At 41.7% G+C, this 18,331-nt stretch overlaps 1 protein-coding gene across 2 annotated transcripts in view; it reads right to left on the bottom strand.

The window, feature by feature from the left end:
• Positions 1–17,938, bottom strand: part of smarcad1b (SNF2 related chromatin remodeling ATPase with DExD box 1b) — a 29,971-nt gene extending 12,033 nt beyond the window's left edge. The window contains exons 1-14 of one of the 2 annotated variants that reach the window (XM_072659214.1): positions 17,507–17,938; positions 13,847–13,982; positions 13,646–13,724; positions 12,094–12,124; positions 11,732–11,823; positions 9,720–9,818; positions 9,217–9,295; positions 6,898–7,337; positions 6,055–6,239; positions 4,483–4,573; positions 3,572–3,671; positions 1,968–2,027; positions 1,801–1,876; positions 715–850 (exon numbers count right to left, since the gene is read on the bottom strand). In XM_072659214.1, the coding sequence (XP_072515315.1) occupies positions 715–850; positions 1,801–1,876; positions 1,968–2,027; positions 3,572–3,671; positions 4,483–4,573; positions 6,055–6,239; positions 6,898–7,337; positions 9,217–9,295; positions 9,720–9,818; positions 11,732–11,823; positions 12,094–12,124; positions 13,646–13,724; positions 13,847–13,982; positions 17,507–17,531 (1,629 nt within the window). In that variant the 5' untranslated portion in view covers positions 17,532–17,938. The other variant, XM_072659215.1, reaches the window with a different exon arrangement.
• Positions 17,939–18,331: the final 393 nt, after the last annotated feature.

An 18,331-nucleotide genomic window follows, 5' to 3' on the forward strand; every position in this document is an offset into this window, starting at 1 on the left:
ATGTTTGACAGGTTTCCTAAAACTTTGTCCAGAGCCCACCGGAACAAGGCAAGAATGCCCCCAGATAGGGCACCAGTCCATTACAGGTTACCACACACCTTTTAGAGAAGTGGGAGAAAATTGGAGTATACAGAGGAGGGTACCCTCAAGCCCAGGAAGCCCCGAAGCTGTGCAGCATCCATGCTACCTGCTGCATCATCACGCCCCCTACAGCAGTCATGTGCTTTATAAAAAAAGAACCTGCTGCTCCAGTTGAAAATAAAAGCCTCACAGTTTGTCACTTTAATAAAATAGTTGTCAAAAAATTCAATTTTCTAAATGTTTCCCCTTACCCTAAAGAAATGACTGCCTTAAACAGTGCCTTTTCATGATATAAGCACAATGAGCAGTCTTTAGGACCCCCAAGTTATCCCCAGAGGGTCTTACAAGTACGATAAAGAGCATTATACATTATATATATATAAATGTGTTTCTCATTCTTGCACAAAAACAATAAGACAAATATTAGGCGAAAGACCCCCCTGCCGGACGCTGAAATGCTCAAAAATGGCCAGAGCTAAGAGACTTCTGTGATTTCTGACACTGTAAACATGGGCAGAAGGACAGAGGAGTTCAGCACAGCTAAAAACCGCAGGTGGGAGATTTTGACTACATTCGATTTTCCACCAAACTATCCCGCCAATGTCCCGTTTCCCCCACATCAAATGCACTTACATTGATGGCCATGAGGTGGCGATAGCGCAGTGAGCTCATGTTCTTCAACATGTGTCCTTCGTCAAACACGGCGTATTCCAGCTTAAGCTTGCGAAACAGGCTGCGGTCGCTGGCATTCCCGATGGCCAAATTGTACCTGGGAGCACAGAGCAAAGCAGGGCTCGTTAGCATAACACCAGCTGATCCAGGATCAGCTCTTGTTTGTCCCATGCTAATGGATTACAACTATACTGTCTGTTCTGGGTGAGCTGATCCAGCATTACCCATCTTACCCATTCAAAAGGAGCTGGTCTTAAGAAGCAGCCTACGGAGCAGCTCCACGCTTCATTACCATGAATAATTGAATGGCCTAGGGTCACTTTACCTGGACCTTTTCAGATTCAGTGAGACGCTTAGCGCCATTAGCACGAGCACGTGCTGAGCAACTTCGCGCGGTTCGTGGCCCTGTGTTATTGTGCAGCGATGGTGTGGAGATACATATTTGCCCTGGCCCTACTCAAGTTCACGTACAGGTGTTTTACGAAGGGTCCAGCTCTTTGTTCAAGGTATCAGCGCTGACAGAATGCGTGCCCTTTGGAAGGCGTGGGCTTGGTGGTGCATTACAGTGAAACCCAGGCTTTCTGACCTATCCAGAAATGCTCATGTTGCATGATGCATTAGAGCTCTGTGGTAAACTACTCAACTATGCAATTTTACATATTTGTAATACTTTATTTAACCTATTATAGCAACATTATGCAGCAATTCTACCTTAAATCAACAGCTTCAGGATCATGCTGATGCTCCACTGGCTATAACATTGGGAGAACGGCGTCTCCGTCATTCTCCGGGCTGGAGCGCTGCTGCTGCTACTGCACTATGGAGCTTTGGTGGTGGAGCTGCAGGAGGAGAACCTCTCTCCAGAACTGCTGCTGTGTAACGCTGCGTAACCCATAGAGTCATACTAGTAATATAATATCTGGATACACATGGATGAGGCCTAGGGCAGTTCGCAGTGGTGTCCATATAGCTTTTGCATGGACAAGACTGCAATTTAAGGGGAGGAATTCTGCCTACAGGTGAACTCCACATGCTGATCTGACTCACGTTGAGACGATGATGTTGTAGTCCACCATTTCATTCAAAATCTCATAGCGGACACATCTTCGTTCCTCGATAGACCCTAAGGAGGTACATATGGATTAGAACAGACCCAAGCAGACTCCCAAACTCCCAGATCTCTGTCACAGAATGACAGTCAAAATCAGCCTTACCGTAATAAACCAGCACTTTCAAGCTCGGACACCAGAGGTTTAGCTCCCGAACCCAATTATCTGCCAACAGAAACACACACCTTAGATGTTCTGACCACTGTTAATATACATGCTCCATATCTGTGTGTGTGGGGGGGGGGATGTCCTGAATGCCATGAATCATTCTATTCATAAAGGTGCTATAAAGGCTTCTGTCAGGGATGCCATACTAGAACCTTGTTTTGGTTTCATAAAGAAGCATTTCTTTAAAAGGGAACTGCCGGGAACTGCTGGACTTCAAACGATCTTGCCATCTCCTTTGAGAACTCACTGGTCACTCCTTCTACAGAAGCTGGAAGCCTTGGTGTAGTCATGGATGATCAGTTATCGTTCTCAAGTCATGTTGCAAACGTAACTCGGTCCTGCAGATTTCTCCTGTACAACATCCAGAGAATTCCACCCTTCCTCTCTAGAGAGTTGCCCAGGTGGTCGTTCAGTCTCTCGTCACTTCGAGACTTGACCACTGCAGCTCTCTTCTGGCTGCTCTCCCTCTGCGCACCATCAGGCCCCTGTAACTTATCCAGAATGCAGCAGCATGGGTCGTCTTCAACGTTCCTAAATTCAGCCATGTCACTGTAGCTGCTGCCCACATCAGATTCAAAACCTTGACGCTGGCCTACAAAGCCCAGATCCACACCAAGAGCCCTTCCAGCTTCAAGTACGGCTCGGCTCGACCCGCCATCCATTAAGATCCACGGAAGACGAGCGTCCAGACTTTTTTTTTCTGTCCTGCACCGAAGTGGTGGAACGAACTTCCCCTGGGTGTCCGAACAGCAGAGTCCAACGCTCGCTGTCCTCAAACCCAGACTGATGACCCTCCTCTTCTGAGAGTACTTGGGTGAATAGCAGAGTGGTCTCCTTACTGACTTGTGTTTAGTAGAGTCTAAACTTAGAGTATCTTTGAATTATTAGTCTATTTAAACTAGCTGAGGTTCTTCTTGGGTAAACAGTGAAGCACTTTTGTAAGTCGCTCTGGAGAAGAGCGTCTGCTAAACGCCTTTAATGTAAATGTAAAAGAGGTTCATGTGCAAAGAACCTTTGAAAGGTTTAACCCCTTAAAACAGCCTATTATTATACACTCTTATGACCAAAGAATAGCCCCGCCAAGTCCCTGTAGCAAACACCTTAGTGTATAATAAGCTTTCCTGTGTTAAGGGGGTAAAGAAGTGCATGTAACGGTTCTTCACCTGTTTGAAGGTTCTTCAAACTCCTTAAAACTACTTTTAAGAGTGAAGTGATGTGAAACTACAGGTTCCCAATACCAGTGCTCCCTTGGTCTCCATGCTGTAAAATCAATACCTGTCCATATACATATTTGCAGATGCATTACTGTATAAGTGAGGCATGGATGTTTGAAATTATGCTGGAGTTACCCTGCATAGAGGAGGGATCTGCCCCCTGAACTTACCCCTGTAATATGTGCAGTTTTAAAAATGTGCAACTTCGTCTAACAAAGAGCAGCGTTTTGAATTCAGCAGATGCCGTCTTCTCCACCAAGGGAACCAACCATCACTGACATGCATTACAGATCACATTTAACTGAAATCACTAGCAATTCTTCTCACCCAGAGTGGATGAAGGGACAGTGATGAGATGCGGCCCTCGGTTCCCCTCCTCATACAGGTGGGCCAGGAAGGAAATGGCCTGGATGGTCTTCCCCAAGCCCTGTGGTCAGCACAGAACACACTCCACATTTACAAACGGAGAGTCAGAGAATCAGGCAGATCACTACATTTGCTCTACACTCTGGACACTCTACACAAGAGCCTTTACAGTATTATACGTACAATATAAGGACAAAAGTATCGGGACACCTGCTCATTCATTGCTTCTCCTGAAATCAAGGGTGTGAAAGTCCAGGTAAAGCTTTCACTAGACTGGGGCATGACTGCTGTGAGGATCAGTGAGGTCAGGATGTTGGATGATGATGATTACCACCTCACCTCGTCCACAACTCCCCAACTCATCCCATCCAAAAGTACTGGGTGGAGCTCCACCATTCATCATATCCAGAGAACACAGTTCTTCCACTGCTCCACAGCTCAATGCTGGGGGGCTTTATACCCCTCTACTAGCCCACGCCTGGCATTAGGCAGCATGGTGCCAATAGCTTCAATTGCACATCTGTGTCAGCAATGAGTGCACATTAAAGGAGCTAAATGCATTCATTAGAAGGGGTGTCCACAAACATTTGGACATTTTCTGTACATACAATCACTTTTGCCAAGCATTAAAAGCAAATAGTGTCTTAGGCCCCACCTCACAACTTATAGGACCACAGCACACCTTTAGAGGTTTCATGAAGTTCATGCCTCAATGGATCAGTGCAGTTCTGACAGAACAAGCTTATTAGGCAGGTGGTTTTAGTGTTATGGCTGATTGGTCCCTTCCCTTGTCTCCTTGAAAGGCATTCTCATTTTTCCTCCTCTTCTACGTCTTATTATTAAATCAGAACAGGTGGGATGTGGAGTCTGACCATCTCGTCTGCGAGGATTCCACTCAGCTGGTTCTGGTGAAGGAGGACAAGCCAGTTGAGTCCAATCAGCTGGTACGGTTTCAACTGGAACCTGGACACAGATCACAGAAACCTGGTGTATCATCATATCATGAATGAACTGTCATTACAGAGACATTTTACACATCTGATACATACGTGAACTGTTATTTGGAGCTTAGGTATTGTTAGTTAATATAACACACAGCAATTAAACAGCCAATAATAATTTATCAGGGGTTGTTATGAATAAAATAAGTCCAATTGCAGTCTTACAAGCACCTAAGCCTACTCATTACATTACATTACATTTAATCCTGAATGCTGCAGCACGGGCAAAGGTGTTCTCATTCATTCCTCAGGAAGTGAGTGGAGATACGAGGGTTTAAAAGACTTCTATAGAAGCTGAAGTATCAACTGAAGCTTTTTACTCCAGTAAAAGTGTAAAAGTACTGGTTTCAGAACCACTTCAAGTAGAAAAGTAAAAGTAATGGAAGGAAAACAAAGGCTGAAAGCTTAGGCCGCGCCACAGGGGTCTATAGTGCACCCCCCCTCCCCCCTCCCCAAAAACCCATTTCTCTAAAAGCCATAATGAGGAGAATGTTCTATTAAAATGTTGATGTTAAAAATGTTGGGCTGCACTAGGCTCCTGTTTCAGCTGCAGATCTGCCCATTGAAAATGAAGCATTTCAGTAATATCAGCTCTATTAAAGGAGCGTCTCTGTGCTCTACTGAGCATTAACATGAGCTTCATGGAGGAAAATATGAGGAGTCGTTGTCTAGAAGTTCTGTAAAGCTGCAGAAAGTCAGACTTCAGAGGCGTGTGATCAATAAGCTTTATTGGAATGTAAATGTGGGGTTTAGTCGGGACATTTCACTGCAGTTCGGTTTTTTTATCCCCTCTGATCCGATCCAGGTCTCTTAATGCTGACTGAATCGGCTGACTGAATCCGATTTCTACAAATAAAACAGTCCCACAACTTAAAATATGTAGTAAAAGGCAGTAAAATCACTATTTTAGTAGCAGTTTCTAAAATCTGACTAAATTCTAAACTGATTTACTTTTTAAATTACTGTTTTTAACAAAGTTAGAAGTTCGTCTGCAGCAGCTAAGGATCAAGCCTACTATTGGCGCCTAGAGGAGGCCCAGAAGGTGTCCTCTAGCATTCTTCTACCCCAACTCTAAGGATTGGAAGTGGATCGGAACCTTAAAAGCCGAAACCCACTCGACTGAAAATGCCTGGATCGGCTGGGGGGCTTTATACCCCTCTAGCCCACGCCTGGCATTAGGCAGCATGGTGCCAATAGATTCATTTGTACAGCTGTGTCAGCAATGGGTGCAACTTAAAGGAGCGAAATGCAATCATAAGCATCAGACCCTGATTCACCAGATCAGATCGGAACATCCATTGTTTATTTATTTATTCATTCTAATGGAATTGTTTTCAGCTCATAAGATCGGACCTTAATAGCTACCACAGCCTTAATTAATTTCTATATTCCATGATATATATTATATATTTATTTGTATATATATAAAAAAAAAACGCTCACGTGCTGTTCAGGATGTGTGGTTGGGCCATTGAGCCCTGACCCATCTGCACCACTTGGGTCATCTTTCTGGAAATGTCCTCACACTTTCCCATCAGGCCTTGCACAACCTCCCGTTCCCTCAGGACCTCGCGGCACCCAACGAGGAGCTCAGTGGAGAGGCCGTTCCCTCTGTGTAGAACATCGTCCTGAGGAAGACACAAACAGTGACGGTGTTCATTATTGCCATCATCATCATCATCATCATCATCATTCTGTTTAAAACTCAGAAGACTCGTGTAGGTTCACTGGTGGGCTTGGATAGTAAACTAAATATGGGCTATATTTGTGCTGTAGTCATGGCAACCGATAGGAAATCCGAATTCTTCTCTTCACAGGTCTCAGCTTAGAAGCACAGGGTCAACCGTGCTACAACACCTCTGGAGCAGAGAGGATTAATGGCTTTGCTCAAGGGTCAGTAGAGTGGCAGTAAAGCAGATGTGGGTATCGAACCCACTACCTTGTGATGAATAACCCAGTGCTCCAACCACTGAACCACCACTGCATCACCGTTTACATCTCAACTGGCTACAATGTAGCTTTGCCAGCTGCATTGCTTATATGGAGGCAGTGGTTCAATCCCCTGGACTGGCTGGAAGCACCTTCAGCAGTGCTGTGTCATCCCTCAACCTTCAACTTCAGCCCAAATTGGGTCCAACGCAGAGGTTTTGCACATGTTCTGAGGAAAGAGACCACTCTATAGACCACTGTGGATGTGAGGTATAGCAGTTAGCAGTTATGGGTGACCCAGGTTTGGACACTTTTGGCAGCAAGAAAAAAAAGGGAAAAGAGGGAGAAGCTCCTCACCAGATCATTCCACACTTTATATGGCCGCAGTTCTACAATTTTCTGAGCCTTCTTCAGAGAGCAGCCGGCAATTAGCGTAAGCTCGTCCGCCGTGGCGTTCTGAAAGAAGTTCAGTATCTGACCCTTGACTCTAGGCAGTGTTTCATCCCCCTGGTCAGAATCTGAGTCTAGGTCTAAGTTTCTAGGTGGTGCCTCAAAGTCACTGGCACTGTCCTCTGAGCTTGTGTCCTGCTTTTTGGTCTCCACCGCCGGCCGTCTCCTCTTGCGCGTCTCTTTGGTTCCGTTGAGAGGTCTGTGTGGTTCAGGCTGTGGTGCGGTTCTGGCAGGAGGTTGGACCACTGGAACTGGCTGGGGTACAGAAGTGCTGGGATGCGGATTCACGTTCTCGTGTTTGGGAGCAGGGGAGGCATCAGATTCATCACTGCTGGACTCCACAACAGCTGGGAGGAACAGAGGAAAGAGTGAAGACTTCACATTGATTTAACTGAATCAGATTCATTGTGATTCAATGCCATGAATGATTCAACTTGAATTCATGAATGATTTGGTTCTTTAGGAAAATTCTTTAGGAAGATTCTTTAGGAAAATATTGGAACTATGATTTATGATCAGATTTAATTATGATTCTTTAGGAAAGAATTCAATTCAATTGTCTTGTATGATTCAATTTGGTCATGATTCATTAGAAAGCAATTCACTACATTATAAATGATTCAATTCAATGATTCAATTCAAATTTAGGAGATTTCCAATTAAATTTGATTCTGATTTGTTATGGAACAATTCAATGAATCATGAGCAATTTGATTCAACTGCAATTTATTATTAGATTTACAATTTATTTAGATCATGATTCATTTGGAAGCAATTTAATTCTTCATAAATGACTCGATTCAATTAAGATTCATTAGCAAACAATGTAATGCATCATGGATGATTCTTTTTCTGGTGGAATAATGGATATATGAGTCAATTTGATTATGATTTATTATAAACAAAGTCAATGCATCATAAAGGAACTGATTTGATCGTAATTCATGCGAAAGAAAATCCTCATAAATAATTTAATTTCATTAAGAAAAAATATTTGACGACCTGACTTACACATTAGTAAAAAATACAGATAATATTTTAAATGCATATAATACTTTTATATATAACATTTATTTTGTCCACAAAATATTGCAGATTTAATTAAACACTACTATAATAAATTAATTGCAAAAGCAATGCAGCTGAACAGTCATATATTAGTCTACACATTTGTTCACTCCTACCAAGGCTTTACAAGCTATTACAGGTTTTCAGCACAGTCCTGGAGGAGCACAGCCAATTTTGTACAATTCCAGTGCTAAACAAACCTGAGACAGTTAATCAAAGCTGCACGGTCAGGTGTGCTGGGTGCTGGAACCAAACCAATTTAAACTGGCTGGGTTCAACAACTCTGCCCTGTTACACTGGTCCATATTTTATTAAAGTCCCTGCCAGGAAATGCTGAAACAGCAGCACAGCCTCCACAGGAGCAGCAGAGTTTACTAAGAGAGAGCACATTAAACATGTGTATCGCACCCGGTCTCATGACTCTCACACATTAGCTGCAGTAATGTCTGACTGAGGATGCAGGAAAATTACCCCAGCACTTCTCTAGTACAATGCATTGTCACACTGCCTATTATTTCAAATAGAACAACGCGCATGTGTCGGGTTTACCTGCAAGCCAGTACAGTCCTTTTTGTTCGTCTGCAATTTACTTTTAGATGAATATGGTTTCTATTACGGTTTCCCCATCCATTACCTTTGGGATGAGCAGGAGTGGCAGAACTACCCATCCAACCCATCAGTACCTGACCTCACTAATGCTCTTCTTTGGCTTAATGCAATCAAGTCTTCACTGCAATGTTCCGGCATCAATCAGAAAGCCTTCTCAGAAGGGTGCAGGTTGTTATTGTAGGAGTGTATAGGGGTGGTAAACTCACTTTTAAAGCCCTTGATTTTGGAAGAAACCTTGGATGAGCCAGTGTCCACATACATTTGGCCATGTAGGGTACAACGTTTCGCTCAGACAAGGACAACAATAAAACAAAAAATAAAACAGGAAATTAAGAAAAAAAAAAAAACACGAGATCCCTGTCTGGCCTTGACAACCGCCTCAGACTGCTATGCCCTTTTTTCAGCAGCTTTGTCTTATTAGTGGAGAAAGTCATTGCCACAAGTCTTGCCACAAAATAACACATCCACCACAGGTGCTAAACATCAGTGTAGGACATATAAACATCTGAGCCATTGTATAAAGTATACAATATACACCCACATCCTCACCATTGTCTGAGAACATTCGCAGAGCCTCCAGAGCGTCCTCTATGATCCAGCTGTGTTCATGAAGAACATCCCTGAGCTCCTAGAACAACACATTTTTTTCAGAACAAGGCTACATGAACAGTGTATAAACCCAAGTAAACAAAGTCAGCGATCGGTGAGAGCGTCTACCTGTAATTAACTCTATATAACATTAGAATAAACCCTAAAAAACATAAAGTCAGTGAGACAGTGAGATGCTGGAACATCATCATGGAGTCAGATACCACAGATAGATACCATCTTCAGAGATCATGTAGAGGGAGCTGATTTGGTGACATGTGGAGAATCAACAGCATATAAAGCAGGTGGTTGTAATGTTTTGGCTCACTAGTCTATTACAAATTAATAAATGCATTTTAATGCGTTTTGAAACCAAATCTTTCAAATCTGATATTATTCTGGGTGTTTTCGCTCTGCAGTTTCCGTTTCAAAGCATTTTTGGTGATAACGGTGTATTTACTCACCTCCTTCACCAGGTTGGGGAACTTGCGCTGTAGCCGCCGCACCATGCTCTCCTGCTCTTTCCAGCTGGGTTCAGGACCCTCGTCCGCCGAATCGTCCGTCTAATACATCACAGGAGACATAGGGGGCAGCATGACAAAAAGAAGTCATGTGAGGGGAAATTGGAAATGGGCTAATCATTTAATTTACAGATTTAACTCATTAATAGTTTCTGAATAAATCCACTACAATGTCACTTATTTGCAGCCGAACACACCAGTGACCGCCATGTAGGCCTTTCCCCCGCCCCACCCTCACACACACGGCTTGCCCCACATGATCAACCATGACAAGTGACAAATAAGCTGACGAGGCAGCCGTACATCACTGCAGAAGAGAAGATTAACGGCGGTTGGCATCCCACAGGGGAAAGCAATAATGTTTGTGTCCTTGAGCTGCTTTCCTAATTCAGTATTGTCATTTGCAGCTACGTACAGAGCCTGTGTGTCATCACAGTACAGTACGCTAGTCTAATCAATCTCAATCCCAGTGCGGGGGGAGGGGGGGTGGGGGGGGTCGGCGCTCAACGCTCATTTCATCATTATTCCTCCTCCATTGCACCCTGATTCAACTCATCAGGTAATTATCAATCTCTTCATGAGTCAAATATGGTGAGAACAACACAAAGACAGTTTCTATTTATTAGAAATACCTGGGTTCCAAACAAACTCAGAAAAAACTATATAACATTAGAATAACCCCAAATAAACATAACGTCAGTGGTCAGTGAGAGTGTCTACCTGTAATTAACTCTATATAACATAAGAATAAACCCAAATAAACATAACGTCAGTGGTCAGTGAGAGTGTCTACCTGTAATTAACTCTATATAACATTAGAATAAACCCAAATAAACATAAAGTCAGTGGTCAGTGAGAGTGTCTACCTGTAATTAACTCTATATTACATTAGAATAAACTCAAATAAACATAAAGTCAGTGGTCAGTGAGTGTCTACCTGTAATTAACTCTATATAACATTAGAATAAACTCATATAAACATAACGTCAGTGGTCAGTGAGAGTGTCTACCTGTAATTAACTCTATATAACATTAGAATAAACTCATATAAACATAACGTCAGTGGTCAGTGAGAGTGTCTACCTGTAATTAACTCTATATAACATTAGAATAAACCCAAATAAACATAAAGTCAGTGGTCAGTGAGAGTGTCTACCTGTAATTAACTCTATATAACATTAGAATAAACCCAAATAAACATATAGTCAGTGGTCAGTGAGAGTGTCTACCTGTAATTAACTTTATATAACATTAGAATAAACCTAAATAAACATAAAGTCAGTGGTCAGTGAGAGTGTCTACCTGTAATTAACTCTATATAACATTAGAATAAACTCAAATAAACATATAGTCAGTGGCCGGTAAGAGTGTCTACCTGTAATTAACTCTATATAACATTAGAATAAACCCAAATAAACATAAAGTCAGTGGCCGGTAAGAGTGTCTACCTGTAATTAACTCTATATAACATTAGAATAAACCTAAATAAACATAAAGTCAGTGGCCGGTAAGAGTGCCTACCTGTAATTAACAGTATGTGGAGAAACATATAAGGCATATAAGGTTGTAATGTTTTGGCTCACTGGTCTATTACAAATTGATAAATGGATTTTAATGCATTTTAGAATCAAATGTTTCCAATCTAATATTTTTGAGGCATTTTTGCTCTGCTCTTTCTGTTCCAGGGCATTTTGGTTATTTCTGATCACAGTGTATTTACTCACCTCCTTCAGCGGGTCGGGAACTAACAGGAACAGTCAGTATTTTGTTGGGAAAAATTGTTCTCCTGTATTTTATACACAGCCTTTATTATTATTATTATTATTATTATCAGGTAAATTCTTATTGCCCAGGCCTGCTGACACTGGGCTCCCCGGGATTCTGCCCATGAACTGGTGCGTTTGAGAGTCACTCAGTTGTGTGTGAAGCTTAATCCAGCAGCAGTAACAACTCACCACCGACTCTCGCCTCTTCTTACTGCACTGCGAGGGGGAATTCTCCGGGGAGCCATCACACATCTCCTCCTGAGTCCTCTTACACACTCCATCTGAGACGGAAGACAGAAGTGTGTCAACCCAGGGCCTACCTCTTCCGAGCCAATCAATCCGCCAATCAATACCACCCGGGACAGCCTCCGTAAAGGAGACCTGCAGTTAAACTCCACTTCAATCAGTGGTACTGATGGGGACTAACTAATCGGGGGTGAGGTTACCCAGACAGCAGAAAAAAGAGCAAGAATGATTATGAAGACTCTCTCCAGCTGGTAAAGCTGCCAGTCTGGTCTGCTAGGAGGCTTCCGGGGAGAAATCAGTCGTACCTTCACTGCTAGATGTCTTCAGTTTGGTCTCCTGAAATATCAACAAGACAAGTTCAGTGAACCGAGCTCTCTCACAGCTGTCCTTCACAGTGTAAGCCACACTCGACACTAATGCCAGCTCTGTCAGCTGAACGCGCTTCATTGTTAACTTTAACTTGATTGGTTAGTGCAGTGTGTAAAAGTACCCCCTTCCCCATAGGCTAACAGACATTAGTGTATAATGTAGGTCCACCTAAATAAACTGGTAAGTTTGTTTTTATATCTATGATTTTCATTGTTTTATCATTACTTAAAAAAGAGAATTCCATCAAATAAAACCAGGCATTTTCTTTAGGCACTAGTTTGCCCCTGAGCACCCGAACACCCTGAGTAATCCCTCCACCATGAATGTTAAGAAATGTTGTTTTAGGTCAAAAGCTCATCATAAAACCAGGGTAAAAACATTCTCAGAGGCCAGACAGTTTTTGTGAGGGAGGTTTTAGAGGTCCACCAAACCCACATCTTAAACCTTGAATTATGCAGAATGTTTAATAAAACTGCTAAAATTCCCCAAATCCAAACTGAGTTCAGTTCACTGTTTATAGTTTATTCAAAAGATTGAGTGGTCCAGCAGACTAACGCACGGTCACTATGATCAGAGGATCAGAGGATGGTTCTAATCCAGGTCACGTTGAGGTCATCAGCAGCCGAGGCCCAGAGAGAGAACTACTGGCCTTGCTCTCTCCAGGGTGAGTAGATGGTGCACCCCCCCCCCTCCACCTCCTCCCACATCGCATCACTGCAGTGCTGCCAGTGCTGGCGTCTGCAGGATGGTGCGCGGGAGCCGGGTGTGCGGCGCGTTGGTCGCCAGGTGATGTTGCATCGCCGGCAGTTTAAAAAAATGAGCGGCTTGATTGCACAAGGTTTGGAGAGGGGCGTGTGCTGGTCCGCCCTCACTGGTGTCGGGGGGATTGCATGCAATGGGGGGAGATTACATAATTGGTGGATAAAATTGGATAAAAACGAATTTAACTAATGTAGCTAGTGATTATTTCTATTGTTCAGCCAAACAGTTTAACATCTGTTTCAAAACACAACATTTATTAATTGATTTTTTTTTTTTTTTACCCAATTTCTCTCCCCTATTCTAGATTACCCAACCCAATCGTTAGTAATCGCCCCCTATCACATAATGCTCTAGACTCTGGGAAGCTGAGGACTGACACATCCCTCTTTCGATACATGCACAACCAGCCATCGCCTCTTTTCATACTCACCGGGAAACCAGCATGGGAAAAGCAAAAGGTACCCAGCTCTGATGCATTAGGCTAGCAGGCACCCATGCTGTGAAGTGATGGGGGGTGGGGGAGAGAGAGAGCCATCTACCCACCCAGAAAGAGCAAGGCCAGTTGTGCTCTCTGGGGCTCCAGCTGCTGATGGCCCACAACACAGTCTGCCTGTCAGTTCATTTAATTTTGGCAGCAGATCATTACAGCATTCAGGTAATGTCAGTTTGAGAATCTCGTACCAAACGAAGCTCATTTCAGGCTTTTTTTTTTTTACTCTTCCTTACCTTCAATGCTTCCTCCTCTTCCTCAGACAGTAAGATCACTTCCTGAGCTGGAGTCGCAGTCTTCCCAGTCCTCGCTGGCCTAGACGACACAACAAACCCCAGAATACATTCAAATCCAGACCTGCCTGAGTTTCTGCCTGACATGACAAATGGAAAGCACCAGAGATGCACAATCCACCTGAGACCGATCCATCATCCTACCTTTTCAACATCATAGAACTCCCTGATATCTCAAAGTCCGAATCTGAGGCCGAATCCATGCTTGCAGCGTTGGAGGCTCTGACAGCGCCGGGCCCAGAAGGACGCTTGGCTTCTGGAGTTTCTGGCACTGTGGCGTCTGCAGAAAAACAACACTGTAAACGTGTGAAGAATATGTTTAACATGCAACTCACACGGTTCTCAAACGGGGGAGAGTGATGGCAGGGGAGGATTCAGCTGGGCAATACATTGCTAATCTCAATACTGTGATACTGCTTTTTAATTATGATAATATATTTGGAATTGATTTACTTGGATGGTCCATCAGAGATGCCTCAAAGATGCTCAGCTAACATTCAACTGAATGTCTATTAAAATCAGCTGAATGTAAATGACTGTTGTGAATGTGAATAATTTAATGTAACCATACACCCTAACCCTAAATCCTAACCTTATCCTAAACCCTACACCTAACCCTAAACCCTAACCCTTAAATCTAACCCTAAATCCTAAACTTAACCTAAATCCTATATCTAACCCTAAATTCCAACCGTAACCTTAAATTTAACCCTAAATCCTAACCTTAACCAAAATCTTAAATCTAACCTTAAACCTAAACCCTTAAACATAATCCCTAAATCTTAACCTTAACCTAAATCTTAAATATAACCTTAAACCTAAACCCTTAAATATAATCCCTAAATCCTAACCTTTACCTAGCCCTAAATCCTAAATTTAACCCTAAACCTTAAATCCTAACCTTAACCTTAAATCTATCCCTAAATCCTAACCCTTAAATCTAACCCTAAATCCTAACCCTTAAATTTAACCCTAAATCCTAACCTTAACCTAAATCTTAAATATAACCTTAAACCTAAACCCTTAAACATAATCCCAAAATCCTAACCTTTACCTAGCCCTAAATCCTAAATTTAACCCTAAACCTTAAATCCTAACCTTAACCTAAACCTTATATCTAACCCTAAATCCTAACCTTAACAATAACTCTAACCCTAATCCAAACCTTAAACCTAAGCCCTTAAACATAATCCCTAAATCTTAACCTTAACCTAGCCCTAAATCCCAAACTTAACCTAACCCTAAATTCTAACCTTAACCTTAAATCTATCCCTAAATCCTAACCCTTAAATCTAACCCTAAATCCTAACCCTTAAATCTAACCCTAAATCCTAACCTTAACCTTAAATCCTAACCTTAATCTAAACCTTAAATCTAACCCTAAATCCTAACCTCAACCTAAACTTTACAAACAATCTACCTATATTCTAACCTTACATCTAAGGTTTAAGGTTAGGTTTAAGGTTTAGGTTAAGGTTAGGTTTTAGGTTTAAGGTTTAGGTTACATTCAACAGACTAGATTAACAGTGTTTTTTCCATGTACAGTTCTGTTGATTTTAATAGACATTCAGTTGAACTCTAGTTGAGTGTCAGGTGAGAATTCATAAGGCATCAATAATGGACCTTTCGAATATAGTGATGCTATATTTGTTTGGATATATTTATATATACAAGAATTATATCCATGATGTAATGACCATGAAATAGAGGCGTCACTGTTAATTCACTGATTAGTTGGATAAGGTGTGTGAGGAGCAGGGGGAATTGTGGAAAGAGTATTTAGTCCTCAGTAAACTGATCTTTTCCTTCATTATTCAAAACGTAAATATTGTCTGATATGGTGATATATTCAGAACATATTGAGGTACTGATATTTTAATATTGTTCAGCACTCGCTGAGGCTGAAAAAGAAACTCATAAATACGGTTAAACCAAGTTTGCCTAGGGCACTGATAGGGAAATTCTTGGCAGATATATATATATACATATCAGATTTTTCATATCTGCTGATGGTGATATATAAACAATGATTACAAAACAGAAATCATAAGTAAACCCATCTGAATCAGTATAACAGAGAAACGTTTATTTCTGTAAGGTTACAAATGCAGTCAAATTAATAAAATGTTGATATTTTACAACAACAGACCAGAGTCATGAAAATCCGGGCCTTCTGTATCTAAGGTCTCGCCCACACTTATCAGGATCTTTTGAAAACATAGGTTTATCTCTTCGTCCACACAAGAACATAAACATGGCCCAGAAATGCTCATGTGAGGGCGCCAACACCTCACAAAGTTTAATGCCAAATTCACCAAAACACAGTGCAACGTCCAAAATAGACCTAAATACACTGCGAAGCTGAAGCTCACATACAGACTTACTGATATGTGACATATATGTTAATGTCTGTTTTCAAATACAAGTCATATACATAATATGGACAAAGGTATTGGGACTTTACTATTACATATTAATGACTAGAGCCATTTGTCAACATACATAAATAAATAGATATGTGACACATATTTATCAAAATAAATTATAAAGATCATCACTGTAACATAAAAGCATCATATCTCCAGAATAGAAGCTTTACAGGAGAAGGGAAAAAAAACCTTCCTAACTTCTTAACTGGAAGTCAAGGTAAAATTATTTTACTCCAGGTCACTTTGAAGCCTTTTTATTGGTCCATTCATCATGACATTATGCCACAATATAAAGAGCAGCTGCCAGATTCACTTTATGTCAAAAAGTGAAATGAGGGAGAGCATCCATATTTATCATAAATATATTACGTATATGTACTATAATGGGTATTCACATGTATATATACTACCTATATAAGTTTACCTGCCAATCCAACATATATGTATGATCTATATATTATGCATAGGTGTTCAGTATGAGACAATACATACATACACACACACATATATATATATATACACACACACACAGTCCATCACAGACAAAGAAACTCCTAAATACGGTTAAACCAGGTGTGGCTAGGGCACTGATTGGGAAATTCTTTTTATAAAGAAATCAGGTGTTCTAGATAAGGAAAATGCACAGAAAATGTTCCAAATATTGGGATTGGGAAGTCCCCTTTTACACCAATGTACAGTCCGTCACCAGTCCCATACAGAGATCTGATACATGGCCAGATCATAAATGATTGGGTATATATGGGTGTCCAAACGGCAGACCGAAGACCCTCCTTTAGAGAGTACTTGGGCGAAGAACAGAGTGGTCTCATTATCTCATTATTGACTTGTGTGTAGTAGTGTCTTAACTTGGAGGTATCTTTGAATTTTGAATTTTTGAATTTTTTTAAACTAGCTGAGGTTATTCTTAAGTATATATATATATATATATATATATATATATGCCCAATCATTTATGATCTGGCCATGTATCAGATTTCTGTATGGGTGTCCATGATGGACTGTACATTGGTGTAAAGGGGGACTTCCCAATCCCAATACTGGACCCCCCCCCCCCCAAATCCCATCCTGCACATTTTCTGTGCATGTTCCTTATCTAGAACACCTGATGAATGTCTTTCACTAATGCATAAACCTGTCAGTGCTGATTCAGGGGTGTCAATGTAGGACTACACTGCAGAGCACTGGGGTCACCAGCACTGACCCTGGGAACCCCTGGTGTACTTCAATCAACTTGGCAACAGAGAAGTGACTGGACATCTATGCAAACGATGAAATCAAACGGGGAGACATTTCTATTCCTAATAACTTTATACCATTTTAATTAAAGGACCAAAAACAGGCTGTTTCTGCCTACCGGTGGGCTCATCTTTGTTCCTCATTGTTCAAGTTGCAGACACTCAGAAAAACCGGACCGGACCCCCAGGTCCAGATGTAGTTATATACACCCAAATAAATTCACGAAAGCCAACCAGGCGACATTTAATCCGTCGTGGGTGAAGACACGGCTCTGTTTGGACCATGGACATGCACCGGCTAGCCGGGTTAGCTAGGCTAGCTAACAAAGAATGCCATGTTTCCCTCTGCTCCAATCTGGCAACCCGGCACGCTACCAGTAAAATCTCATTTCCCTGCCTTTTTTTAGCCAGAAACTGAATAAAGGTGATCTGCTCAGCCTCAAAGCCAGCTTCGAGACATCATACAATCACAACTGTGATGTGTCAATAAAATAACCACAGTAAAATCATGTGAATTTGACTGAAAAAATCCAGCAGCCGTAGCGGGGATTTTTTTTTTCCCCACCCGTATTCTGGAGATTCCAGCCGTTCTGCGCTGGGATTGGCTACTGGATCTAACTGACATGCGTCCGCCGAGCGTTTAACCAATCGTATGCCATATGCTGGTTATTAGTAGCCAATCACAAAACAAGTAAGCCGGGACATGTCGAAATACGGGTGGAGAAAAAAATAAAGCTCCGCTGTACTGTTTATAACTACGGTGGCCGTGTTACACCAGCCGTGTTTGTTCCAGTATCGCGTTATCAGTGTTTTTCTTAATTTACTCAATTAAATTAATTAAAATATTAGAATATTTCATGAATTCAGCAGCTAAAATTAATATACCCTGCTGAAAAAATAACAACAGTCATGATGGTCAACCAGTGTGGTCAAGAACAAATAGT

This window comes from Salminus brasiliensis, chromosome 16 (genome assembly GCF_030463535.1).
Source record: "Salminus brasiliensis chromosome 16, fSalBra1.hap2, whole genome shotgun sequence".
NCBI lineage: Eukaryota > Metazoa > Chordata > Actinopteri > Characiformes > Bryconidae > Salminus > Salminus brasiliensis.